Source organism: Aricia agestis, chromosome 13 (assembly GCF_905147365.1).
Source record: "Aricia agestis chromosome 13, ilAriAges1.1, whole genome shotgun sequence".
In the NCBI taxonomy this organism is placed as follows: domain Eukaryota; kingdom Metazoa; phylum Arthropoda; class Insecta; order Lepidoptera; family Lycaenidae; genus Aricia; species Aricia agestis.
In genome coordinates, this window is record NC_056418.1 from 4652771 (window position 1) to 4680714 (window position 27944).

General features: G+C 37.8%; 1 protein-coding gene and 1 long non-coding RNA gene across 6 annotated transcripts in view; one reads left to right on the forward strand and one right to left on the reverse strand.

The window, feature by feature from the left end:
* Positions 1-3354: 3354 nt before the first annotated feature.
* LOC121733170 (receptor-type guanylate cyclase gcy-1) overlaps positions 3355-27944 on the reverse strand; it is a 46836-nt gene continuing 22246 nt past the window's right edge. The window contains exons 4-15 of the mRNA XM_042123341.1: positions 17185-17307; positions 14438-14551; positions 13692-13817; positions 10488-10616; positions 9909-10038; positions 9490-9612; positions 7335-7424; positions 6076-6199; positions 5727-5815; positions 4522-4651; positions 4237-4328; positions 3355-3845 (exon numbers count right to left, since the gene is read on the reverse strand). Of these exons, the coding sequence (XP_041979275.1) occupies positions 3684-3845; positions 4237-4328; positions 4522-4651; positions 5727-5815; positions 6076-6199; positions 7335-7424; positions 9490-9612; positions 9909-10038; positions 10488-10616; positions 13692-13817; positions 14438-14551; positions 17185-17307 (1432 nt within the window). The 3' untranslated portion in view covers positions 3355-3683. The remainder of the gene's footprint in view (positions 3846-4236; positions 4329-4521; positions 4652-5726; positions 5816-6075; positions 6200-7334; positions 7425-9489; positions 9613-9908; positions 10039-10487; positions 10617-13691; positions 13818-14437; positions 14552-17184; positions 17308-27944) is intronic.
* On the forward strand, positions 6473-27781 carry LOC121733174. Of its 5 annotated transcripts, XR_006036516.1 has the most exons (4): positions 6473-6659; positions 11660-11663; positions 11702-11706; positions 27679-27688. It is a non-coding gene; the product is annotated as an uncharacterized LOC121733174 (long non-coding RNA). The 5 variants fall into 5 exon arrangements; XR_006036517.1 differs by lacking the exons at positions 11660-11663; positions 11702-11706; positions 27679-27688 and adding exons at positions 22871-22878; positions 27770-27781; XR_006036514.1 differs by lacking the exons at positions 11660-11663; positions 11702-11706; positions 27679-27688 and adding exons at positions 16435-16436; positions 27765-27776.

Below are 27944 nucleotides of genomic sequence, written 5' to 3' on the forward strand. Positions count from 1 at the left end.
GACCAAATAACGTTGGTCTGTCAATTGCATAGGGATCAACTTCCTCGATGGTACATAACTCCTGACTCTTTAAAGATACAATTTTGGGAGTTTCGGCGTTGTTTTAAGAACGGAAAGCATATTATGCTATTATTATATTCATCATTGTGATCATCATTACTACCATAAACCATTATTTTAATTTTAGTCTCGAAATAATTATTCCTAGAATTTAAGAGAAGGTTCACATTAGGAGGGAGGTGATACGAAGTTCACCGGGTCATTTGGTGAAGTCATAAATTATTAAGAATGCACGTTTTGCATTGCGCAATGGCTAATGCTTACACGCAATGAGTTTCTAAAATAGTAACATAGAATATCATTGCTTACACGTCTATCTTGAACGACGTTTAGATCACAACTGAACACGGCCATCATGTAGAGGCGTTGCAACCATTGCATAGCCATCGCATGCGCCATTCGATCGCCCAGCGCTGGCCCATCTCGAAGAGGGGAAATAAGTTTTTCATCATTGAAGTGAAAAATATTTCTGTGGTTTACGTGATTATCTAATTTAAACGTGACGAAAACTTTGAAAAGAAATTGGCGAAAACTGCTTTTAGCTATGATTAGTAAATACGAACAAAAAAGAAGTGAAAAGGATGCAATTTTTAAATAAAAACAAGGTTGTTTACATGAAATATCCCAGTGCATTGGTAAAATATTTTGATACCTTCAATTAGGTACTTACAATTATTTAAAATCATTATTATTTATCATGTAATTGAATTTATTGTTTTACAGGTAACATAAATGATGCAATTTGCAAAGGATTCAGTTATGCAAGTTAAAATATCAAGCATAAATAAATCATGAGATATTATGTTCCAAGAAGAGTGTTTAAAGACAAAATCAGTTCCCAGAGATTTCTTCTTAGACCGGTAAGACCCTAACGTTACAAAAAAAATGCCTGAAAGCAACCTTGTTATTGAATGCTTACTTTATTTATGAACATATTTTCAGATGTCAGTGTTTGTATCCTAAAGAGAATTAAAAAAGAAGGCCACATAAATAAATAAAGGGATACAAAGTTTTTGGCTCACGTATTAATACGTGAGCCAAAAAGTTTGTATCCCTTTTGACGAAAAATGGGGAAACGTAGGTGAATGAAATTTTGCACAGTTATAGTTTATATTATAGTGAAGGAGTGCATCGAGCTAATATTATTTTGAAATTATGCTTTTATCATACATTTTTTTAACAAATAAAACATCACACACACTACAACACACACACTAGGAAAACTGACAGATTTGTGAGTGACAAGCCTATACATACGAATTATTATACTCTTTTACATTGAGGTACTATACACTGGAGAGAGCCTTATATCGGTGTATAAGCGTCAAAAGTCGTCTGCATATTTCAAGTAATAAAAGTGATAATAAAGGTTTTTAGTGAACATGATATGCTAGATATTGTTGAGTTTTATGGTTCTGCTAAATAATAAACCATAAGAATGGCCAAAGAATGCCTCAAACACGTGGATTTAACATTAAATACGTAAGTTTTGAACAGCGTTTTTTGGGCTTTTCAATCGGTATTTTTGTAAGCTAAAAAGATAATTTATTCGTGCTATATCAGGCATTAGTGCTAAAAATGTGACATCAATTAATAATTTGGCTATAAAAATTGCATAGCTTTTTACGTGTGTTTACGGATTCTCATCACTTGAACTATAGTTAATCGATATCATGAACTAATTGACTTTCTTTCCTGTATCATAATGTGCTTCGAAATAATCGACAAATAGAAATATTCAAGAAAATAAACGCACACTACTTGTATGAAAATAAGCACAAAATGGCCACGCGATGACGGGCTAGGACTACATCTATATATAATACTTTATCTATGCTCTTTTATTTATTGTTGAAGTCAGTTGACAAATTGAAATGGATTATAGTTTTTTTATTGATTTATAATAGGTTTATGGTAATAATTAAGTTATACCTTTTATTTTGACATTGTTATGTAATTTAAAACTTTTACGTCTTATTTCGATTTAAGGAAAATAAATAAATAACTTTTTTGACCCATTTTTATTATATCGAGTACAAAACTTAATTCTCTACTGCATAATTATACATTTAATTTGTGTATAATAATTAAGCAATGCAATACATTTATTTTACACCAGAATATGTTGCGCAGAAATAAGTTTATAGCGCTAAAACCGTGCATTTTCCTGTTCAAATAGACATACTTTCGCATTATTAAAATGTAATTATTACATAAATAAGTACATATAATATCTAACTAAAATATTATTAAAATATTATTTGCTTTAGGTAGGGAAATTGAATAATATTAAGCTACCTAATGGTGGACTGTGGATCTACGTAATTTGGTCGGGTCGTTAGTTGTTACATATAACGTAGATCAGCCATCTACCTAAAAATAAATTTCATCAGAGAAGATGATTCCTAGGCAGATGGCGGACCTAAGTAATTTGGTTGAGTTACGTCAAACCCATCCGACCGATCACAGCTAACATTGATTTGACATAAATCGACCAAATGACGTGGATCAACTGCCTAGGAATCATTTTCCTCAATGGTACCGTCGAGGAAATTGATTCCTAGGCAGTTGACAGACCAACGTCATTTGGTCGGTTCATGTCTTCTTTTAAAAATGGCCTCCCTTGAGGAATAGCCAGTATCAGTGTGGCGGGATAAAAAAATAACTTGGTCGCCATCGACGACAATCACTCTGCTCTGTATAACCTTTGTGAATGTACAAGTAAAAAAAGAAAAGAAAGAACTCGATTCAAAATAAAGAATTACATTATATACAATTAAATCCACACAGGACCTGTAACAATACTGGGAAGGCAATAGCGTGTAAATAGCTAAATTGCCTGCGGGAAAGTACTCTTGAATTTTGATGCACTTTTTTCTCGAATGCCATCAAGCCCGGTCCGCGGCAAAAGGGACCAGCAAAACACTTGTCATCTGTCAAGTGTCAAAGATATGTTCTTCGTCTTCTTCCGACAGTGGTGAATTACCATATTATGTTAAAGGTTCATCCAACGGTTGATAAACAGAAACTCCAAAACTGAGCTACATCCCAACAGTGGAAATCAAACACAACACAAATCCAGAGTGTAATTTGAGAACTTATTATTTAATTATTAAGGAAATTAAGGAAATATAATGTATTAAATTATAACAAAATTAAGTGCACAACCAAATACAATCGGTTCATGTCAATTCAATATTAATTGTGATCTGTCGGCTGGGTTTGACGTAACGCGACCAAACAACGTAGGTCCCGCATCTGCCTAGGAATCAATTCTTCTCTGATAATACAATGTACATACATTCATAACAATTTACTTTTATTATGGCACCATTCATACAACATTAAAGCGACAGAAGCTTAATGTAGGCTGGTGTCTATTTAATCTAGTTAGGTATACCTACCTACATTACATAATCGTAACAACACCTTATTAGGGCAAACTATCGAATCGTTGAAGTTCCTATAATTATTATTGGCGCCTTAGATTTTGTTTGAAAAGGAATGCCAGTAAATGATAGGATTCTCTGTAGTTGCCAATTATTTTGTGTTTTTTTTAATGCCAATAATAATAGAATTTTCTGTACTCAAGTGCCAATAATTAATTGGGTGTTTTATGCACGTTAGTTGGAACGGTTCGATTCAGGTCTATATCTAGGAGAGGATCGTTGTGAGTGTATTCTGGTGAGGAAACTCGGGGTGCAGTCGAGCGAGGAAGTGTGAGGCCTGACTGGCGAAGGTCCAGTGCGTCCCTCCAACCAGTGCGTCATCATTTCTCCTTTGCCCTGAAATGATCAAGAAAAAATTAAGATGTTACTTTTTTATGAAAGAAAGGGGCAAACTTCTGTCGCCCATGGACACTCGCAACATCAGAAGAGCTGCAGGTGCGTTGCCGACCTTTTAAGAGGGAATAGGGTAATAGGGGAGGGTAGGGATGGGAAGGGAAGGGAATAGGGGAGGATAGGGAAGGGAATTGGGCCTCCAACTTTGGTATCGCTCAAAAGCCGTTTTATCTAAGAAAAACTGCTTGTATCTGATATAATTAAGTAAAAATAAAATAAAATATTATTATGATGTCTGTTAAGCAGACGTACCTACAGATAGAAAAATTTAAACATACAGATAAGAAGACAGTCTCACTTTTACTTATAACATAGAAAAGACAATTCCGAAAACCTTAACATCCACAACTCCACGTGGCGCTGTAACGAACAGTCCAGTTCGATCCAATGCCCTCTTCACGTCATCAGATATTTGTATCTTCATCGCTGAAATACAATAAAACTCATGAGTATTTAAACCATAACATGTTTGCAATAGATCTTTCAGTCGGAAATCAAATCGCGACGCACGGACCAGTATGGATCACATAAATATCTAGATATCTAACATCCCCTGGATATGCCCATATGAAAGAAAGAGACAACAATCACATCCGCCATAAGAGTGAAAGAGACTTACGTTCCCCGGTACTCTCCATGCGGCTGGCGGTATTAATGGTGTCACCGAAGAGACAATACCTGGGCATCTTGGTGCCCACTATCCCCGCGACGCAGGGACCAGTGTGGATTCCACTCCTCATGCATAGCGTCTGAAAATCACGTCACATTATAAAGGCGAAAGTTTGTGACTGTGTGTGTTGTACTACCAGAGAAGTTGAATCCTAAGCAGATGGCGGATCTAAGTAATTTGGTCGCGTTAAGTCAAACGAATCCAACCGATCACAGCTAACATAAGCCGACCAAATGACGTTGGTCCGTCAACTGCCTAGGAAACAATTTCCTCGATGGTACGCGCTTACGTAAATACTACTGAACACTGACAGTTTAGAGTCCATGATAAATAAATATTTATCGCAAAAGACGTGATTCTAGTGACATATTGTGCGCGTTGAGCGAGTGTACCTCAGCTGACAACTGAGACGTACTGGGCCTGACTATAAGCATAGTGACCTCATGAAGTAACATATGACAGACATCTTCTTTTGTATTTCATAACTCTGCAACTAGCATTGTAGCATTGCATTGTTTTAGATATTGTACACATGTGCCATTATCCCCTCTCGTTACGCTCTTAAAGTTTTGCGAGATCTCGACAAGAACACGCCAGAAAGCAGTACCGGCTTTAGCACTACCGGCGCCCTGGGTGAGATTTCTTCGGTGCCCCCTAGCTGTAATTCAAAGACATACGAAAGTAGACTTAAAAGTATGACTGCACCCCTTTATGTTTGCCGTCGGCGCCCTGGGGCAGTCGCCTAGCGTCGCTCCACCCCGCCGCTACTGCCAGAGGCACAGACATAGATTAAGATAGATATCGCATGCCCCATTTGTATGAAAACGAGCGTGTCACTTTTTTCCTACCTACTGTGACGTACCGATGATAATAAACGTGTCCATTATCTAGGCTAACGTTCCTATTCGAATTTCTACAGCTCAATACGGCACAGTTAGGCATTTAGCAATTTTTAAAATTCCGATTGACGTCCGATTCCGATAGCAGACTATAGAACAGACTTTCGAAAGACGAGCATCACTCATTGTTTGGGAACGCGATATGGCACGCGAAGTACATTACACATACGGTATGTATCTTGATCTATGTCTGTGGTCAGAGAGCAAGCCATGCAACATGCGAAGCTAGGACACAGAGCCGCATTACCTAAGTACCTGATCAGGACGGTGCGGCAGGCGGCACATGGACGTCGCCTCCAGCAGCTCCAACGCCATACTCGCTATCTCTGTCGCGTGCTTGTTACCTGGAAAAACGGAAAAGTTGTAAGTTTAGCAAAGGCACGACCGTACCATATAACTATTCTCAAAGCGGTCTGCGGCTCTTCATGTGCTCATTGCCAAGCCACTCTAATAAATTTATTATGAAATAGCGAAAATTATTGATATAGTATGTTAATTTAAACTTACAAAATAAGTTGACGAAGAAGGCTTGGCCTTATGATAAAAAATTGCATAGATAGACTGTCTTTTTACATTTCATGTTTTTGGTGGGGTCTATACTTACCATTTCTCACAGGTAGCCCGGACGCCACCATGTAGGAGTCTCCAATCGTCTCTATCTTGTACACGTCGTAGCATTCGATCCTCTCATCGAACAGTTTGTATACAGAATTCAGGAAACTTATTACCTGAAAGTAGTAAATTGTAATATTTTTTATCATTAATAGTGTTGAATACATATATTATATTAAGTGTAACACGCATATGTATAAGTAACAGAAATCAGAAATGTAATGTAAACTGGTGTAGTTTTCTGAAGTTAATTAGCAGTGTTTTAGAAACTAAATTCGCTCATAAAAGTTGTTATCAAAGTTACTTCAAGTCATAAGAAATCGTTTAAGTAAGGTTCGGGCGGTCTAGCATAAAGAGGTTCTAATGTAACTCTATTTTGTGATATTGACCATGGACGTAATAAAAAAAGGCGGACGGAGTCTTGTTATATACAAAACTGTGTCTTCACTTTTCTTCAGAGTCGGCCACACACACATTCAATGTGTGTGGACCGTGTACATACAGTCAGCTGGCCGACTCTGAACGACACAGTTTTGTGTATGGTGGGACTCCGTCCGCCTTTTTTATACGTCCATGGTATTGGCAATAGAAAGCAAAGGCCAAAGCAAGTCATACACAGTACATAACATTACCGCTCTGACGGCGGCACTCAGTCATTTAATGATAAGATTTTAATTTAATGAGAACTTTGACGACTCTCCATACATTATCCGTCTACAATATTGTAGTATTCATTAAATTAAACTAATTACCATATGCATATGCTACGAACCTTTCGACTACGTGTGACGCTTGAATCTAACCTTCACGCGTTTTTGTCTGCAGTCTGTCTATCTATCTATCTATCTGTTCGTTGAACTGCTTTTGATGAAAATAGTTGATATTTGGCTTTGAGTTCTGGGAAAGATTATAAGATTTTGACAACTGAGCCACAGAGAGACGACCTCTGTGGCTCAGTTGGTGGTGCGTTGCTAGCGCAAGCCGGGGGTCACGGGTTCGAATCCCGCCGATGGAACAAAACGTTTTCAATGTTCCTGGCTCTTGCATGTGTATTAAATATATGTATGATATACTAAAAATCTTAATATATGTATAGTATCAAAGTATTAAATATATTTCCGTTGTCTGGTACCCGTAACATAAGTCCTTCAGGTACTTAGCACGGGGCCAGACTGACGTGGTGTGAAGCGTCCATAGATATTATTATTTTGATTGTTTCGGATAAATGCGGCTTATAAATAAACACATTACCTGATATGGCGTGGACACAGCTGCGATGGCGGTGAACCCGACAATGTCACTGAAGTACACAGTCACTGACGCGAAAAATTCCGCCGGCACCTGACATAATGTTAAATGATAGCGGGTTAAATTATACAAATTTAAGGCGACGCCTTGATAATTTGGCTGTAGCGATATCGATTTTTCTCAGCAGTGACTAAAGCTAAGAAATTAAAGTTCATTGTCAGTATTCATCATGTCTTTGTCTTTGAATTACCCATAGCACAACACGATCGGTCAACTCTTATAACACAGAATAATCAATCAAAAAGACCTCTGTAAAAAAAAGGGATTCCTATTTTGCCAACAGAGGGGAGTGATTTAAGCTTCCAAAATTTGTACATAAATTGGTTGCAGCATACTCTTTAATTTGCCCATAGCTTATATGGAATGTATTTATGGTTTTTAAATTACGCTACAAAAACCATTTTGTCGCTTACGCCCTTTCGATTTTTTGCTGTTCCATTGCTTGTTTTCTATGAGAGGCCGGGCAGTCTCATCATCAAAACAAGCAATCTAAAACATATCCAACACGGTTTTTTACTTTAACGCGGCGTCACCTTAAATTATGCATTCCTGCGGGGCTAAAATGGTCGCTTTGGAGAATCATATAGTGAATCATAATATGATTCATTTTTAAACTTCACTTTGCGTGCAATTCATATAGTGATTCGCTTCGATTAATGATTGGTCGCCGCGCGCGAGCGCCGCGCGAGAGACCAATCATTGATGTAAGCGAATCTAAAACATATCCAACACGGTTTTTTACTTTAACGCGGCGTCACCTTGTGAATTGCACGCAAAGTGGAGTTTAAAAGTGATTCACTTCGATTATATCTCCGCGCGCGAGCGCCGCTCGCGGAACCAATAATTAATCTAAGTGAATCACTATATGAATTGCACGCAAAGTGGAGTTTAAAAATTAATCATATTAATATGATTAATTATATGATTCTCCAAAGCGACCATTTTAGCCCCGCAGTGCCCGTTTACAATATTCCAGTCGCAATTTATCGCTGAATTTGATTACTGGATTGGAAATATGTCATTTGGCTATTAAGGAATTTAAAACACTCCCCGATTCGAAACTAATGCTTTGTCAGGCATAATGCAAAATATTGATTCGATCAAATTGGAAGTTGCTTACAATTTTCAATACTGAGCGGGCTGATGATGACCAACTATTGGTAAAAACAGCTAAAACACTCTCAATCAAGACAGTTCTAAACAAAAAATAATCGGCCAAGTGCGAGTCACACACGAAGGATTCCGTACCGGTATAGAGTTGCAATGTGCAGGCTTCGGGGAGACTATTAAAAGATGTTATCTTCACGGTTAACCTTTATTGAATGCACTTACTAGCTACTTAGCCTAACTTATATAGGGGGGAGTTCACACATACACTACAGAGTGAAAGTAGACAAAAATTTGTATAATAAACCCCCCTTGAATAATATTTAATTTATTTTAATTTAATTATTAATTATTAAAGAACAAACAATTAAGGATTTTGTGAAAATTTCAAGTGCCGTTTTTACCCTTTGGGTACGGAACCTTAAAAACAGCTCTAGTACTGTTAGTTTATGTAAGTGGAGCTAGATGGCGGTGCTAGATTTTATAATCGTCGGGACTTGGGAATTAATAATATAATAGCATTACTCATGCAAATATGATAGGAATTTCTTCTTGGAAAACATAAATGAATACGGGGAATCCACTTCGTTTTAGAATATGACGTAGTGTGTAATATATTTTTTATTACTCATGCGGGATAAGTGGTATCTTTGCGCTCGCTGTTTGGGTCGAAAACACGCTGTTTGCACATCATATCAAACTGATACACTTGATATGATTGACCCCAATTATATATAAAACATGTCGCCGCATTCGCAATAAAAAAAAAATGCAACTAGTGCGATGTTGTCGATTAAGCCCACTCGAGCGAATGAGGATGAAGAAGAATCCAGGATGAAGAAGAATTTTTGATGCGGCTATCTTACAATAGAAAAAACGGCATATCGAGGTACGCCTTCATATTACAAAATGTCAAAATTTGTATAAGATTCTGTGATTCGTTATTTTGATTATACTATAGTAGAACAATTGCCGCAGCTGGTTTATTCACCTGTTGCGTTTGCTTCAACTGTTTCGCCACAGTGGCCGGCAGCATCTGGTACAGGAGGGAGTCGCTCAACTCCTTCTCATACTCCAACTCTTTGGCCTTCTCTGACAGGTTCCGTGCGTATATCTGAGAATAAAAAAGAATTTGGAAAGTTCAGTGACCTCTGGTGCATTGTTTCTTCATTTTGAGTATAATGCTGTCTAAATATAGCTATTTGCTGCTATAATAACAAATACCAAAAACAAAATATTAATGCGGGGTTTACACGGGTGACTAATTTACGCGCGCCGCACGGCAAAAATTGTGCGGCTATAGTCACCCGTGTAAACCTCGCATAGCTCTCTACGAGGAACACATACACACCCATTATTATCAGTTAGTTTTGTTACACCATGTATAGTTGACCCTGAGTTGTGACAAACCTGTATGGTGTTGACAGCGTTCCGGACGAGCGCTATGATGATGGGCGACACGACGCAAACCAGCACCAATATGCCCGCGCACACCGCCTCGCTGCGCCGCGCGTCTCGTAGGCTCTCGTTTACACCGTCCCTGTGGAGTATGTTATGGAGGATGTACAGTGCTGGAACATAATAATGCCTTTCGATAATGGTGGCCGGTTTTATCCAAAGCGCTCTAGCTATGAAGAAATTGTTTTAATTAGTGGCAGGGAGACCGATACGAGTGGCGACAGATTAGGCGCACGACGCAGGACTACTATTCCCACCACTCAGTGGCGGCCTTACCCATTGCGAGGCCTCGGGTGGAAGGACTTTGCGAGGCCCTGGGCCGCAGGTCTTTGCGAGGTCCTTTGTCCTACAAAAAATACCTTGCGAGATCCCTGCAAGAGCGAGGCCCCGGGAGATTGCTCTGTTCGCCACCCCCTAGGGCCGCCACAGGAGATCCTGTGTCGCCAGGATAGGCAGCGTCTTTATCATCTTCAATATCAAACAAAATTGAAGAACCTATCTTATGTCGAAGAACACTAGGGCGTTTCTTACCTGATGTATTCCCTGAGCTGCTTCTGTACGGCCCTGAGCTTGTCCAGCAGGGTTGCGGTCTGGTCGAAATACTCTATGGCATCGCTCACACTCCCCTCCTGGTGTTTGTTTTCTACGATCTGCTGGTTGCTGTAATATTGTGAGAGTTATTTTAAAATAAGGGGGAAACGAGCAAACGGGTCACATAGCATTGATGGTAAGACACTACCGTCGCCAATGGACACTCGCAACTTCAGAAGAGCTGCAGGTGCGTTGCCGGCCTTCAAAGAGAATTTGCTGGATGCAAAATATTTTGAGACGATTTCTTAGTTATTGTAATAATATTGTTGTATCAACCTGCGAACCTATTCGTTGATGTTTTCTGGTTGGTACCTATATTATAAGCAAAGTTGATTATTCTACTAAGGCTGGATTTATAGTAGTTAAGCGTTCACACGAGTGCTTTTTTGGCCACTGCGCGGCGAGATCACAAGCAATAGTATGTAACGACTAATTTATATAGCGGCTCTGTATCATTTAAATTTAAATTTCTTGTGACCTCGCGGTGTAGCGGCCGAACCAGACCGCATATAAATCGAGCTTAAGAGGGCGACTAATCCAAAAAATGAAACATCGTCCTCTCTTCACACTCACGCCCGTCTTTCATATGCCAGGTGAAAAAGGACGACGTGGATTCATCGCCAAATTAGTTTTTTCTGAATAACTCGATAACTATAAAACATTTAAAAAATCCACTAGGTCGGTTTCTCAATGATATAATTTTATACAATGTGTTAAAATATTAACTTACTTCAGTGCACGGTTATGGAAATAAATGAAAAATTCGTGAAAATTAGATGCATCTTTGTGATTTTTTTCTATCGAAAAAATTTTAAGATATCGTGTTTTTGTTCAGATCGAATTCTTGGAAATAAAATGTAGTATCTAATTTTAGAAAATGAAACAATTCGGGGCTTATTTTCAAGTACAAAAATGAATTATGAAATCGAAAATTTTGGATTAGTCGCCCCCAAATCTAGGGCTTCATGGCAAGTATATACAGTACTGGCAATAATTGAAGACATGAGTGAAAGAACACAATAGCTAACAGTAAAAAAATGCCGTTCTTTGCTTAAATGGAGGCTTTAGGGCAGGAAAAACGTAATTCTATGTGTAGCCAGGTAATAAAGAAGATAAGTTACAAGGTTTGTTCTAATTATAAGGGAAACAATTAGTAAATGTCCGTATGTTACAAATTATTACTTATCGTGTTCTTCAACTCACGTCATCAATTTAGAAAATACATTGTAGGACTTGGATTAGAAGCTTCCTGTATTTGCTATGTTATAATCTTGAAGGTACCTTAGGATTATCTTCCAATTTCTCCAAAATAAATAAATTAATTCAACACACGTAACGCCCGAGCCGAGGAATGACAAGATTCAATTTTCCGTGACAAATAATAAAACAAAATGGAAACTAAGTACAAACCTTGCAGAGGCTTAGCGTTCTATTTAGGGATAGAATTGGAAAAAATATTTGTCATCAATAATGTCTTTAAGCAGAAAAGATGAAAGAGTTTACTGTTATTTGCTTGGTGAATGAAAGGGCGAGATGTTTTGTGGCCTTTGTAAAAGGTTTACCGTGCTGGAGAGCAATGACCCCTTACTTATACATAGTGTAACAAAAACTAGTGATAATACTTTAGGGTGTGTACATGTTCCTTGTAGAGAGTTCACTGTGAAAGTAGCAGCTCTGAAAGACGAACATTTTTTTTCACTTTTGTATGGGCAAGGGCCCGAGCGCCACGAGTGTCCCCATACAAAAGTGAAAAAAAAAATTTGGTCTTTCAGCGCTGCTACTTTCACAGTGAACTCTCTACAAGGAACACGTACACACCCTAAAGTATTATCACTTGTTTTTGTTACACCCTGTATAAAGATACATAATAAAAATATATATACACTGATTTGTTGGGTAGCAGGTGGGATTCCATGTTGTTGAAGCATTGGGTGCAGCTCCATGCTCCAATAGCCCGGTTCCCATATATTTAATTTTTTAACAATATGTAATGTAATTCCAATTTCTTTTATATTTTACTAACACTAGAATAAGGACATATTGTTGTAACTAACACTATGGATGAAAATCTCAAATAAATGAATTGAATTTGTCACTCTACACTGAAAACTCTCTACATACAAATATGTAAAGTGATTTTTCAATCCATACTTCCATACTAAATACTAACTAGCTATTTGACCGAGCTTAGCTCGGTATTCGATAAATCACGAACAAAATGACATTTTCTATAAATGATAGCTGGATCGATTTATCGCCCCCCGAAACCCCCTATATACTAAATTTCATGCTGTCTATCTATCTGTCTGTCTGTTACCTCTTCACGCCCTCTACTGTACTGATTTTGCTGATAGGTAGTAAAGGCAATGATATTATATTAAAAAAACATCATTGAGTAAAGGGCATATTAGGATACTTTGTCAATTGCATAAATCTTTTTTTATGTAAGGGTTTGTGTTCCTCGTCATTGTAGCGATCTCAGTATAATTTTATATAGTACCTATTGTGGGCAGATAGAAGACCTACGTTATTTGGTACGGGTTTGTCGAACCCAACCGAAAGAAAGATTACGTTTATACGTGGGAGAGCCATGCTTCGGCACGAATGGGCCGGTTTGACCGGAGAAATACCACGTTCTCACAGAAAACCGGCGTGAAACAGCGCTTGCGCTGTGTTTCGCCGAGTGAGTGAGTTTACCGGAGGCCCAATCCCCTACCCTATTCCCTTCCCTACCCTTCCCTATTCCCTTCCCTTCCCTAAACTCCCCTATTAGCCTATTCCCTCATAAAAGGCCGGCAACGCACCTGCAGCTCTTCTGATGCTGCGAGTGTCCATGGGCGACGGAAGTTGCTTTCCATCAGGTGACCCGTTTGCTCGTTTGCCCCCTTATTTCATAAAAAAAACGTGGTATTGATATAGTCCGACCAAATAACGTAGGTTCTGCCTATATAAATAAACTTCCGAAATATGCACAGAGAGTAAAACGCTTCAATAGCGCACCACAAGTCATCAGAGCAAATATGTGACCTCATTCTAAACGATTCCTATAAAAACAAAAATTTATCAAAGCCAAAAATCTTTGATTAATTTGTTAAAAATCTATTAAAAGTATAATTGCATTCATTTGTTTTCTATGACACTTACATTCTTTCCAATACTTGGTATTCTGGACTGTCCTCCTTTATGTCCATGTGAAGAGGGATCAGCGACGGCACCAGGTTCATAGTGTTATCCAACAGGTCTCTACCAAGCACCATGTGGGAGATGTATCTGTAATTTTTTTTACAAAAAGTTATAGTACCCTAAAAAGGTACACTTTTTGGATTTCTAAACAGCGACTAGTGAAATCACTTGCAGTTCTTAGGCGCAAAGGAGTATAGGCATGTTGACTTCTGTCGACATTTTTACGAAATTTTTAGATTTTTACTTTAATCTTTATTCAAGTAACAATCTAGTAATCTAGTGTAGTAGTATTATTATATACAATCTTTCATCCCCTATTTTATCCCCTTAGGGGTAAAATTTATCACGACTCACAAAATTACGCTCGTTTGGCCAGGGCCCCCGTAAGTGCTACTGGCGCCTATGTGCAAAAAAAGGATTTTGGCGCCCCTTTAGGCAAATTTTTTGGGGCCTTGGTTTTGGCGCCCCTAAAGATGACGATTTGGGGCCCCTAGAGGATGGCGCCCGTATGCATTGCACACATTGCACATATGGTAGCGTGCCAAAAAAACATTACGCTAGAAAGTGGTCCAAATTTTGGAAAAAGTAACAGTCGTTAGATGCTAGGTCTGGTGGGTATTCAGGGAGAGAAAGAGCTTCCGGATATAAAGCAGTGAAATAGAATAGAGACGAAGACCTAGTATTAGGTGATACGTCTGCTCGATTACCGTTCGTGTGCCCGCGGCTGGAGGTATCCTCTGGCGAAGTAGTTGATGCCGAGAACTGACGCTATCCCCTTGCACTCTATACTGCGGAGCAAGTTCTTGAAGCCCACTAGGTATCTAAAACAATAAATATAATATACAATATACAAGGCGTAACAAACCTAAGTGATAATATTACTTTAGGGTGTGTGAATGTCCCTTGTACTTATAGAATTCACTGTGAAAGTAACTTGACTGAGTTGACTCCTATGTTTCTATAAAAACTACCCCGACGCGACGTCATGATTCATGAATTTATACAATGGCTAAAAATTAATAAAAGATTAATGATTAAAACAAGTTAGTCTTGCAGCGCTGCTACTTTCACAGCAAACTCTTTGAAAGGGACACATGCATCTATTATTACAAACCCTAAAGTGTTATCAGCTTGTTTCGTTACACCCTTGACTCTGTAGATTCTTGATAACCTTTAAGTAAATGAACCAGGAAAAGAGATAAGCTGTTTTTCATCTCAAAAACATGTACGGTTCCTGCACGAATTTCGACGCTACGAGCTTGCGGGCAACATCTAGGTATACAATTGTTTTCACACTAAGGGGCTGTTTCATCCCTTCCTGATAAGTGCCGGATAGGCTATCGACAACTTATCTGACATATAGAATAGCCTAACCGGCAGGTATCAGGTAATGGTGAAACATGTCCTTAGCTGACACGTACTACGAAAGCATTACATTCGCTAATCGTTACGTGGTAGCAAATTAATTAGTAAACTGAAAAAACTGAGTTTTAAAACTGTGACTCACAAATGAGTCATACGGCATACATGATACACTTATTAATGCATATCAAATTACCATGGTTCCCGTGAAATAGGTGACACTAGTGTTAGTCAACTGGTGATCCTACGGGACTCACTCATCAGGGATCCGTGTAATGAGTGTTTGTCAACTTAACTACGACTAGACGACCCCGTGAAATTTGTATCACTAACCTCCTAGTATTATAAACCTTCCCTGGAATTCCACGAACATTTCAAGACTAAAATTAGCCAAATCAGTTCAGCCGTTCTCGAGTTTTAGCAAGACTAACAAAATTTTAAATGAATCTATACTAATACTAGCTGTCCCGGTGAACTTCGTGTCACTTTAAAACCTTCCCTGGACTTCTACGCATATTTCTAAAATCAGCCCAATCCGTTCAGCTGTTTTCGAGTTCGAACACATTTGAAAATCCATTTTTATATATAAGATTATTAGAAAGCTGAAGAGTTTGTTTGTTTGAACGCGCTTATCTCAGGAACCACTTGTCCGATTTGAAAAATATGTCAGATAGCTCATTTATCGAGGAAGGCTATAGGCTATATATTATTATCAAGTTAAGACTAAAAGGAGCAAAGAAACAGAGGAAAATGGGGAAAAAAGTGGAAACATTATTTGATAGGGCTTAATATCTCATGAACTACTGGAGTCATTTTTATGTTATTTGGTACAGATAACGTCTAGTTTTTAATAATTTGGTTATATCTGTAAATGTTTCTATGTTGAGTCCCGGGACTCAAAAGTATCCTATGTCGTTTCTCGGGATAGGATTTGATTTGCATTAAAAAGTGTATCATGTATGTTATTTTATTAGTAAGATAAATCAGAGGTAGCAACCCTGCTGCTTAACCACATTATCGTAGAGAGGACGAACACAGTCGCTTCAAATTAACCTCAATACTTGGTCAATAGGAAATAAGCGAAGTGTGGAGTAATGCAATAATACTAATCTAGATAATATACAATATGATATAATAGTATAATGATACAGGTAAAATTTATATCGAAATAATCTGAACTACTTTGTGATGAGTGAGCTTTCGGCGTCAATACTACAATAGGCATGATGACTATTTTTTTAAGACACTTAAAAAATAGAAACATCGTTGAAAGAATGACTGCGGGGCTAAAATGGCCACATTTAGCAATTCCTCTCAATCAATTCAGCAAATGAATTGTCAGAAGTTTCAAACTGACAAATGTCAAGTCAGTACAAAAATACATAAATGAATTGCAAGCAGAGTTGCATTTTGCTATTTTAGAAAAATGAATCATAATATGATACATGTCATGATTCTTTAAAGCGACTATTTTAGCCCCGCTGATAGCTTAAAAATTCACCAAGATATGACAATTCAAATATCTCATAAAAAAGACCTGCCCGAAACGCTCCATACAAAGTGCTACGAAAGTATGACGTCAGTCTTTCGTAGTTTGTACGCATCGGGAGACAACTTTGTTCGACAGGTATAAAAAATATTGCGTTTATGAAAGTGGTTTCATAACAAAAGTTGCTTTTGATTGCATAAGTTATCGAATTATATACAAATATTAAGGAATTTAATTGAAAAAAAAAAATCGACTTGAATATCCAACTTTGAAGGCGCATAAAAAAAAATACAAATGCTATCAAGCTGAAATTTTGAGAACACTTATTTTTTAACGTGATTTCTTTATTTTATTAACAAAATTCGCTAATCTTTGACCTTGTCATCATCCCTATTATACCACTAATAAAAGTTTTTACTTCCATGTTTTTATGGAAAACGCCCCAAGCTTAAGAGTTTTCCCACAAAAAAAGTAACTTTCAGCGCCGTTTTCATAGTAACTTCTACGGTCTACCTGTGGGATACATACCTTAAAATATTATCATTTATCACTTTATTTTGTTACACCCTGCATAGAACTACTAGTTATCTCAAAAAGTCTCACCTCCATATAGTGCTGCTGTCCGTGTCCTTGATTTCTTTGGTGAGATGAGTGAGAAGAGCTGCGTTGGCATTCGTGTACCACTCAACTGCTTGGGCCATAGAAGTACCGGGGTTGATCTTCGCTCTGTACAAATAACACAAATTGACATTTTGCCACCCCAATGTATGAACTCTGCCGCCATCCTAGGGCGCTGCCGATTCCCCTAGGACGCCATAGGACGCTGCCGCCCATAGGCCTTTACTGCCTATACATAAATCCAGGGCTGATCATTAGTCGGGTTATATCAAGTCAATGTTAGGGCGTGTTCAGACGAGCGCGTTTTCTGCATAATTTAGGCAAGTCTTATACACACGTTGCTCGTTTTTATGCGCGTGCGGACTAGCATATTTTTTTCTCAAACGCTACAGCAGAAAACGTGCAGAAAATATGCATGTCTGAATGCGCCATTAGGCGTGATCTGTCGGTTGACTGTATAAAGTTAATATTACCTTTCCGATAGGTAATATTAACTTTATGGTTGACTGTTGTAACTTGTAACCCAACTAAATTGTTATACCTTATAGGTCCGCCATTTGCTTATAATATTTTAATGTTACCCGTTAAAATAAAACAGCAGTTAAAACATTATTGAATATTCCTGTGATATATTTACATTCCTTGTTACGATTTCAAATGACCCGTCGTTACAGCTTACAGCTACATTTTACAGCATTCTTCCAATAAAACTTAGGAATAAAGTAAATCACATTATATACCACCTTTCATATAAAAATATTTATATAGAAATTCATCAATTTTTTATGAAATAAGGGGGCAAACGAGCAAACGGGTCACCTGATGGACAGCAACTTTTAAGAGGGAATAGGGAAATAAGGGAGGGTAGGGAAGGGAATAGTGTAGGGGATTGGGCCTCCGGTAAACTCACTCACTCGGCGAAACACAGCACAAGCGCTGCTTCACGCTGGTTTTCTGTGAGAACGTGTTATTTCTCCGGTCGAGCCGGCCCATTCCTGCCGAAGCATGGCCCTCCCACGTTATAATCCATAGGCAGATGGCGGACCTACGTTGTTTGGTCGGGTTGTGTCAATTGGTCGTGATCAGTCACTTTGCTTTGACATAGCTCAACTAAATAACATAGGTCACCCTGCCGTTTGCTTATAAATTTTTTTCTAATTATTATTAGAAAAAAAGAATATAAGCAAACGAAAGTATTTTGTCTTCTATTGAAGACAAAATACTTTCGCCGTGGTCGAGTGGAATCAGATAAAGTCGTAGGACAAACCTAACTCGCGTACACAAGATCGTCTTTAATTAAGTTCTTAATTAAGTGTGTGTTAGCACACGCGCGTTGAGCACACTATCGCCACAGTATATTGCACAGTAGAGTATTTAAGTATTTAACCATATTTTTTTTTGTTTATTTACCTACTAGATAACCCGGTAAAGTATTATTTTGCTCCTATTAATGTAAAATGTGGATATTGTGAATATTTCAAGTTTAAAATTAGCCACATCGCGGTTCGGTGGAACCGATTAGGCAACTTTTTTCCCGAATTTTAGCGAGACTAATTATAAATATTGTAGTATTATTTTTTTATTTTATGCGCTTGATGCCTTGTGGAATATTTCCAACTCCTCTTCGAACCTTTTTTCTGATAAATTCATATAACAAATAACGCTTAAGTTCACCTGTTTCGGACGGTCTACTCACAAAAAGGACCAAAGACAATGCAGCATTTCTTTTAATTTTATCAGAGTAGAATTACTCTACTGCATAATATTTATTATTTATACTGTGACCAATATGATGTGTCAGGGAATTGATAGGGTTCACCCACGACTATACTCGATTCCCATTCATTTTGATCTAAGGGCCACTTCCCACAAACACACGACAACACAACCACACCACGTGGTTGGGTGTATATTTCGTATTGTAAATGAACTGGACTATTCACACGTACCACATTTTGCAGTCGTTGTCGACCACTCGTCTACCGACCACATCGTAACCATAACGTTGCGTCGATGCAATGACACTGCGCACACACCGCCCGTGGTTTTCCCCCCCCCCCCTTCGTTTCATTGACTTTCGTACGTAACCACATCGCAACTACTGGCGACAACGCAACCACTACAACAGCTATTGCACACCTTTTATCGTGGGCTTTGAGCGTGGCGACCGAATCAAGAAATTCCGTAACAAAAAAACCGAACACACCCCACTTCGGCCGCCAGACTTTGGAACGCTGTTTGTGTGAGCGCGAATAGACGTATGCGAATGACATTTGTATTAGTTAATAAAATGCTATGCAATAGCCTTACCGCGGCAATTCCCGCGTGCCACACGTATTTTTTATTTCTGTCCTACGAATAATAAAAACTAGTTAGGTAGTTTCTGTCGCAAGGTTTGCTATTTTTGTCTTTCCTGTGACTTAGAGACAAATACCAACCTTGTAGAATTCGCTGTGTCATTTTTTAGGGTTCCGTACCCAAAGGGTAAAAATGGGACTCTATTACTAAGACTTCAATGTCTGTCCGTGTCTGTCCGTCTGTCTATCTCACGGCTGTATCTCAAGAAACGCTATAGATACACTTCTGAATTTTTTACAGATAGTGTATAATTTATCTGTTGCCGCTATAACAATAAATACTGAAAACAAAATAAAATTAATATTTTAGGGGGGCTTTTTCGTGATTTTTTCGGCCTTTTTCTCTCTATATCACTAGTGGCAAAAGGTAGGGACTTGAATTTTTCACACATTTTATTGTTATAAGTATGTTTACTTTAATATTTAATAATAATACTAAAATAAAATAAAAATTTAAGGGGGGCTCCCATACAAATTTTTGTCTACTTTCACTCTATACCGCTACGGAACCCTTCGTGCGCGAGTCCGACTCGCACTTGGCCGATTTTTTTATTATCACGAGGGTATGTCTTTATTTATAAGTTTTATTAAAAGAATGTTGTAAAATGTAGACTTATCATTTGAAATCGTAACAAGGAGTGTAAAGTTTCCATCACAGCGATATTCAATAATGTTTTAACTGGTATTTTATTTTAACGGGCAACATTAAAATAATAGTAGTCACAACAATTCTACGCCAGCTTAAACAAATAAACATATTTGATATTACTACTTGTACTATTATCTATTCTGTGATATTACGTACTAGATGTTACCCGCTAAAATCACGCAGTAATCGCACATTTTCCTTGATTGTGCTATACCTTATTCGTAGGCTATACCTATATAATATTTTCATCTTAAAGATGTAGAAATGACTGATAATTATATTTATATTGGCGCCATTATGTTACGTTGTATACGCCGTAAAGGTGAAACTGCACTAAGCGACACTGCGCTGTAGCGGAGCGACGTCGTGTCGCGGCCAATTGTTCCATTTATGAAAAACTTGAGAGCTGTCAAGGGACACCCAAATGGAACGAAGTTATTTCTTATGTTCAAAAAACCTGTATACATATTAAACGGTACGCACTCAAAAAAAAATTTAAAAAACTCCATCTTTTGACGCCCAGGAATACTAGCAACGCGTCGCTGTTTATTCTCAATAAATGCCATCTAGTTGACGCACAGGAATACTATCAACGCCCTCTGCTCCTACCATGCATGTACTTACTAATAAAAAAGTGTCGAGGTCAAATATCGTTTCGTCTAGCCTCCTTTACGCCGAACGCGCGATTAGGAACATTGTTCCAATAATTATATATGCCACAGCGCCAGCGGTGCTGAGCGACACAAAGCAGCGGTAGGTTCATGAAGTGTCGCGTCGGTCTGCTGCAGCGTCATAAGGTGGCATTTAATTTGATTTTTTGTCGGTCGCGGTCGCTTGCGGCAAAGATCCGAACGGTAACTTTAGTGTAGTCTCCTTTACACTTATACAAAGTGCTGGTGTTACACCAGGATGTATGACAGCCTATAACATTCGGCGTTCCATAAAAAACTCATTACAGCAGCTTTTATTGAGAGTTTTAGTCGACATCGTAAAAAATATCGCAACACGCCCATAATGAAACACTGATTTTATTTCCTACAGGTAAATTACGTTGTGTTGTTATTTTTTATAGACGTGGGAGACGTTCAGCCATGCTTCGGCACGAATGGGCCGGCTCGACCGGACAAATACCACGGGCTCACAGAAAACCGTCCTGAAACAGCGTTTGCGCTGTGTTTCGCCGAGTGAGTGAGTTTGCCGGAGGCCCAATCCCCTACCCTTTTCCCTTCCCTACACTCCCCTATTCCCTTCCCTACCCTCCCCTATTACCCTATTCCCTCTTAAAAGGCCGGCAACGCACCTGCAGCTCTTCTGATGCTGCGAGTGTCCATGGGCGACGGAAGTTGCTTTCCATCAGGTGACCCGTTTGCTCGTCTGCCTCCTTATTTCATAAAAAAAAAAAATAACAACTTCCACGAGGTGTTGTTTCCAAGCAAGCCGGACTTGTTTGGAGGATTTCTCGGTAATTTCCGTTTGATAATTTGAGCATTGAAATATAATAAAATTTACCAACCCTACGTAGTTTTTGTGGATTTTATACCTAGTGAACAAAATAATGTAAAAGTTATCGTATACATCTGGCCCGATAAAATCAAAATAGCACATTTTCAAAAGAAAATGTTTGTAATAAACCCATATAACAAACATTTTCTTTACGTCCAAATGAAGCTACCAGTACCTCTATCATGAGTTGCTATCGAAAAACTATAATATGATCTTACCTTACTCGCTAACGAGCAAACTTGCGTTAAATAGTTTACACTAAAACCCGTACCACAGCTGGTTCCGGAAGGAAGAGACGCACCTGCAGCTCTTCTAGTTGCGAGTGTTCATGGGAAATGGTAGTTGCTTTCCATCAGGTCACCCGTTGGCTCGTTTGCCCCCTTATTTTATAAAAAAAAAAATGATTTCCCCAAGTTTGTCCACGATCGATAGCGATTGTACTACAGCTTTGTAATCATAGTAAAATCTGTTTGTTATCCATCGCCTTCTATAACGCCTCCGTGGTCCAGTGGTTCAGAGCATGGCTTTTAACTCGGAGGTCGTGGGTTCGATTCCCGCGTTGGAAATATGTTATTTCCAAATTTGGTTAGGACGTAATGCAGGCTGATTACCTGATTGCTGATAAGTAAGATGATCCATGCGTCGGATGGGCTCATGGGCATGTAAAAAGTCGGTCCTGCGCCTGACCTCTCGCCAGTCTTGTCGGTCTTCGTGCGGCGTGCCACAGGGTTATGAGAGTAAAAGGAATAGAGAGTGCTCTTGTGTACTGCGAACACACTTGGGCACTATAAAATTACTCCTGCGTAACTGGCTTGGTTTCAATGAAACCGGCCACCGTCACCGAAACCGGTGACGGAGTTATTATTATTATTATAATAGTTATCACTTATAATACCACAAGAGCTTCAAAATTATCGGATATTTCCCGATAGGTTCGTTGCAAACAAATGAAGGATTCAAGTTTTTCAGGTTAAAAAATCACGAGCGCGAAGCGCGAGTGATTTTTCCTGAAAAACTTGACGACTTTATTTGTTTGCAGGGAACCTTGAGGGAAATGCCAGATAATTTTGAAGCTCGTGTGGTATTCGGGGGATTATTTTTCCGTCCCAAATGTCGGCCAATATAATTGCACCATGAGACACATTTGAATTCAACCTGTCAGTTTGACGTGTTTGTCTTTTATATATAGCAACTACCAGAGAAAATTTTCAAAAAATTATCAGTATAATACCATGTAGGTTGTACCACGTGACGTCGAATGGTGCAATTCTATTGGTCGATATTTGGGTCGGAAAAATAATCCATTATAAGTCATAACTCAACGTGAGCCTTGAGCAGATGTATTAATGTCATATCTACGACCCCAATCAGATGGCCACCATAAACAATTTTTATTGCCCATTGATTCCTACTGTTGTAAGTAGGACATCTCATCTATAACTTTTTTAAGACGGCGCGTCCGTCTTGGACTTCCAATTCGCATGATAATATACAAAGTTGAAAACTTAATTACTTACATCCAAGTTGGCTAAGTCATCTTCATCGATCAAAGTCTTGGCCGAGAAGAAGATATTAGTAAATTATACCTTCGTCATGAGAAACTCATTATTACTTACTAGAATTAATCGAAGATAAATAAATACAGTAATAGTACCGTATTTCTATAGAGAAAGTATATAGGTCTACCAGAATCTTTTCAAGAAATTTTCAAAAAATATTCTTATATTCTTAATCATTGAATATTTTTTTACATTTGCATGTATCTATGTCGCAGGGAAAAGAAGATATCAGGGATATCCCGAAATCCCTAGGGATATCACGAAAACGCGGTAGATACCGAATATTCTTGTTTCTTACGTCTTCTTACTAAACAAATCTAGTGATATGTCATTTCACTAAACTAAATCTAGTGAAATGTCAGAAAAGCGGATACCGCTGAATAAAAATCGAGCTACGCATTTCTCTCGCTCGCTCTAATACCCTATCACTATCTTATGGGGGCGACTAACCCTAAATTGACGATTTTATAATTCATTTTTATACTTGAAAATAAGCCCCGAATCGTTTCATTTTGTAGACATAGGTACTACATTATATTTCCGAGAATCAGACCTAGCAAAAACACGATATCTTAAAATTTTCTCGATCACAAAGATGCATCTAATTTTCACGAATTTTTCATATTATATTGCCATAACCGTGCATTAAACTAAGTTAATATTTTAACACATTGTATAAAATTCTATCATTGAGGAACTGACCTAGCGGATTTTTTAAATGTTACATATTTATCGAGTTATTAGGAAAAAAATAATTTTCTTTTTATTTAAATTAATCCGCGTCCTCCTTTTTCACCTGGCATATAAAAGACGGGCGTGAGTGTGAAGAGAGAAGGACGATTTTTTGCGTTAGTCGCCCTCTTAACGCGAATGGGGCATTATCAGCGTGAAGGGATCTTATTATCGGTATTGAGTTATTAATATCCCCATAATATACATTTAACAGGCTATCGAACCATGCAAGTAACATGCGCGTAAGTCTGGAAAATATTAAAAAAATGTTAGAACTCGAGAGTCAGTCGTAAAAGGTGATATTTAGAAAATCGCATTCAAACTTAACGTACACGTAATAATTTAACGACTAAAATCACACGAGCCGCGCCAGCTCGAGCGCCGCATTTGTTTCACTCCCACTAGTGCCCGTGTGGGTATTAGAGCGAGCGAGAGAAATGCGTAGCTCGATTTTTATTCGGCGGTATCCGCTTTTCTGACATTTCACTAGATTTAGTTTAGTGAAATGACATATCACTAGATTTGTTTAGTAAGAAGACGTAAGAAACAAGAATATTCGGTATCTACCGCGATTTCGTGATATCCCTAGGGATTTCGGGATATCCCTGATATCTTCTTTTCCCTGCGACATCTATACTAATATTATAAAGAGGTAAACTTTGTTTGTATAATTGTAATGAATAGGCTCAAAAACTACTGGACCGATTTTTAAAATTCTTTCACCATTCGAAAGCTACATTATCCACGAGTAACATAGGCTAAATTTTATTTAGGAAAAAATAGGTTTCCCTAAGATATTTGGGTTTTTCGGAGACAAGGTGTAAAAAATCAACCAGAAAAATTACTTATTTTGCGTACGCTGCCTATAGATGCTGGCGGGAATGATTCCGAATTATTCCCGTCGAATACTTCGGAAGTATTCCGAAATATTCCGAAATTTTGGGAATATTTCAACTGTCAAAAAAAACGAGTAAAATTGCGCTTGGAAGTTGTAAACTATTTATCTTTAGTTGTGTATCTAAGAATATGTGATGCCGGTTACTAACTTTATTAGCCAAGCGGCGAGAAACGGCTTTTTTGGCTTATTATCATTACTAGCGATAAATAGCGGCTGGTAACGGCTTGTTACTTTTCTTTGATAATACCTAATCATATGAGTTCGTTTATTTTTTATGGTTTTTATTCTGATTTACTTATAATAGGATATATTAGTATGGATAGTATGGATATAAGTAAGTAATAAGTAGGTAAGTATAGATTAATCAATCCCATTGGCCATTACTAATTTATAATAAAACTAGATGACGCCCGCAACTCCGTTGCGCCAAAATACGTTTATCGCGCCGGAACCGTACATTTTTCCGGGATAAAAAATATCCTATGTCCTTTCTCGGAACTCAAAGTATTTCCATGTAAATTTTCAGCAAAATCGGTTCAGCGGTTCGAGCGTGAAGAGGTAACAGACAGACAGGCAAACAGACGCACTTTCGCATTTATAATATTAAACCTAGAAGTAGGTATAGATAAACAATTTATATTTTACTTAGGTACGTAATGTGCCACTGAACAAATAATTCACTCAACCACCACAAACCACAAACAAACACGTATATTTCCATTGAATTATTCCGGCGAAATATTCGACGGAAACATTCGATTGCGGGGTACGAATCTTTCCGCGGGGTGAGGGAAACTCGCTCGCCCGTACGAGCGGGCGACGGCGGTGCGGAAGGGAGATGCTCCCCGGAGAAGTTTTCCCTCACCCCGCGGAAAGATTCGTACCCCGCAATCGAATGTTTCCGTCGAATATTTCGCCGGAATAATTCAATGGAAATGTTTCCGTCGAATATTTCGCCGTGGCAGTCGGCGCGTGCGAAGCGGTGATAGCGGCCGGCGGGCGACGCTCTATGCGCGGCGGCGATCGATGATTGATGCAAAATACGATTTTTCAGCATAAATAAAAATTCATATTATTTTTTTTATTAAATTCATTTTGAATAATTCAAATTTAAAGAAACTTTCCCAGAAGTATTCCGGAATTATTCGGAATTTTTCAGAAGTTTTGCAACTATAAGTCGCTGCCTAAACTATAAAAGATAGAACCATAAAATGTTCTAATCAATTGTAGGTCTTATAAATATTTACAAAAAAGTCCGCAACACACTATACCTATCTATGTCGAGTGAGGCACAACATTTTTTTTATTTAACAAATCTTGATTTTTTTTGGACTACATTTAAATGCGTTTATTTTACTCATGCTATTAATCCTTATCAAAATAAATTATTTAATCACTAAGTACAGTTTATGTAGATAATATTTGGTCTTTGAATGACTAAAATTGGACGTTTGGTTTTGAAGTTATGGCGAAATTAAAATATGTATTACGATTTCTACTGCACGGCCCGTTGCGAAGTGGGCGTCATCAAGGCGGGAGTCGCGTGCGAGAGGGGAGTTTAGATCTATTAGTTCTTTTCAGAGTTAGAATATTACACGTTATTAACATTTTCTTAAATATTTGAAAATACATAAGAGAGCCAGGTCTCTTATATATTAGTCACTTCAATGAAATAATATGGGCAAAACAACGTTTGCCGGGACAGCTAGTCGAATATAAAAACGTAAAGAATATATTGAAAAAAAAAGTATCAAACGATTTGCTCCAATTTCCCCAGTATTAGTAGCGTCAATTTCTTTTTTCGATTTTTTGCCATCAGATTCTGGTAGTCATATAACTAGGTCAAAAAATGGTTCCACATTTTCTCTATGGTTCCACGAAATGCATAATTAGTAATTACTATAGGCTTGCACTAGGCTTGCACTTTAACTTTTGTACTTTTAACAGTTTGTCAAAGTTGGATCAGTCCTGGAACCATATTATTTGCATGATTACCTATTATTTAGCCCGATGATTATGTAAATAGAAATTGTTCCACGTTTGGGCCGCTTTCAAGCAAAATTATCATGTTAGGCGAAACCTGTGGATTTGTGAGTGAAAAGTGTCGGAACAACCTGAAGACTCGCCGAAAGTTTATTTTCCAGAAAAAACGCGGAAATTTCATTTTTATTTTTCGTTTTTGTAAAAAAAGAATTTTAAAATTTTTGGAAATCATCCGGTAAACGCATGTTGTGCTTTCAACCATTATAGAATATTGTAGCACAGTATAGCAATATGACTTAGGGACTAATATTGCTATACTGTGATTGTAGATTTGTTATAAGTAGGAACATAATTTGAAAGTAGGGAAATGTAAATTTCTTTAAAATGTTTACTGCGCAATGACGCAAAATTTTGCGAAGGAGATTAAAAATATTATAAGCATAGCAAAGTTAAGTCGTGCCCGCGCATAGTAATCATTAGCTTAACTTTGAACTTTTACTACTCTTTACACTGCTTCATAATATAAAGCTCTTTGAAATGAAAGGATACAGCAAAATATGGAAAAGTAGACCATTGCTGTAAATTGTAATATCCACAGCTGTTGTATATAAATATTAATAGCTAAGGCTACGAATAATACATAGTTTTATTCGTAGAGCTAAGGTGATAGATGATAAGTAATATTAAACACAGCTTTACTTATTCAAACATTAATCATAATTTATCGAAAATTCGACAGTCCTAATTAAAATTAAAAAAAAAACCTTTTCACCTTTTCGTAAATAAAATCCAGCGAAGATAAACAAGATCCAACTTAGCAATATCATTTAATAAGAACGTACATCATTTTTTTTTATAAATTACTGAATTAAACTAGCAACCAGTACAGATTTAAAAAAATCCTAATGAACGTTTTAATAGTGTTCGCAAATATTAGTATTCATGATGGAATTTTCAACCCTCGAGGGGCTAACGACATGGCACGCCCATGCGATATTTGTATGGTAATTATACCCCACTATCTATACCATAATGAATTGACATAACCCTTGAATGCTCATACC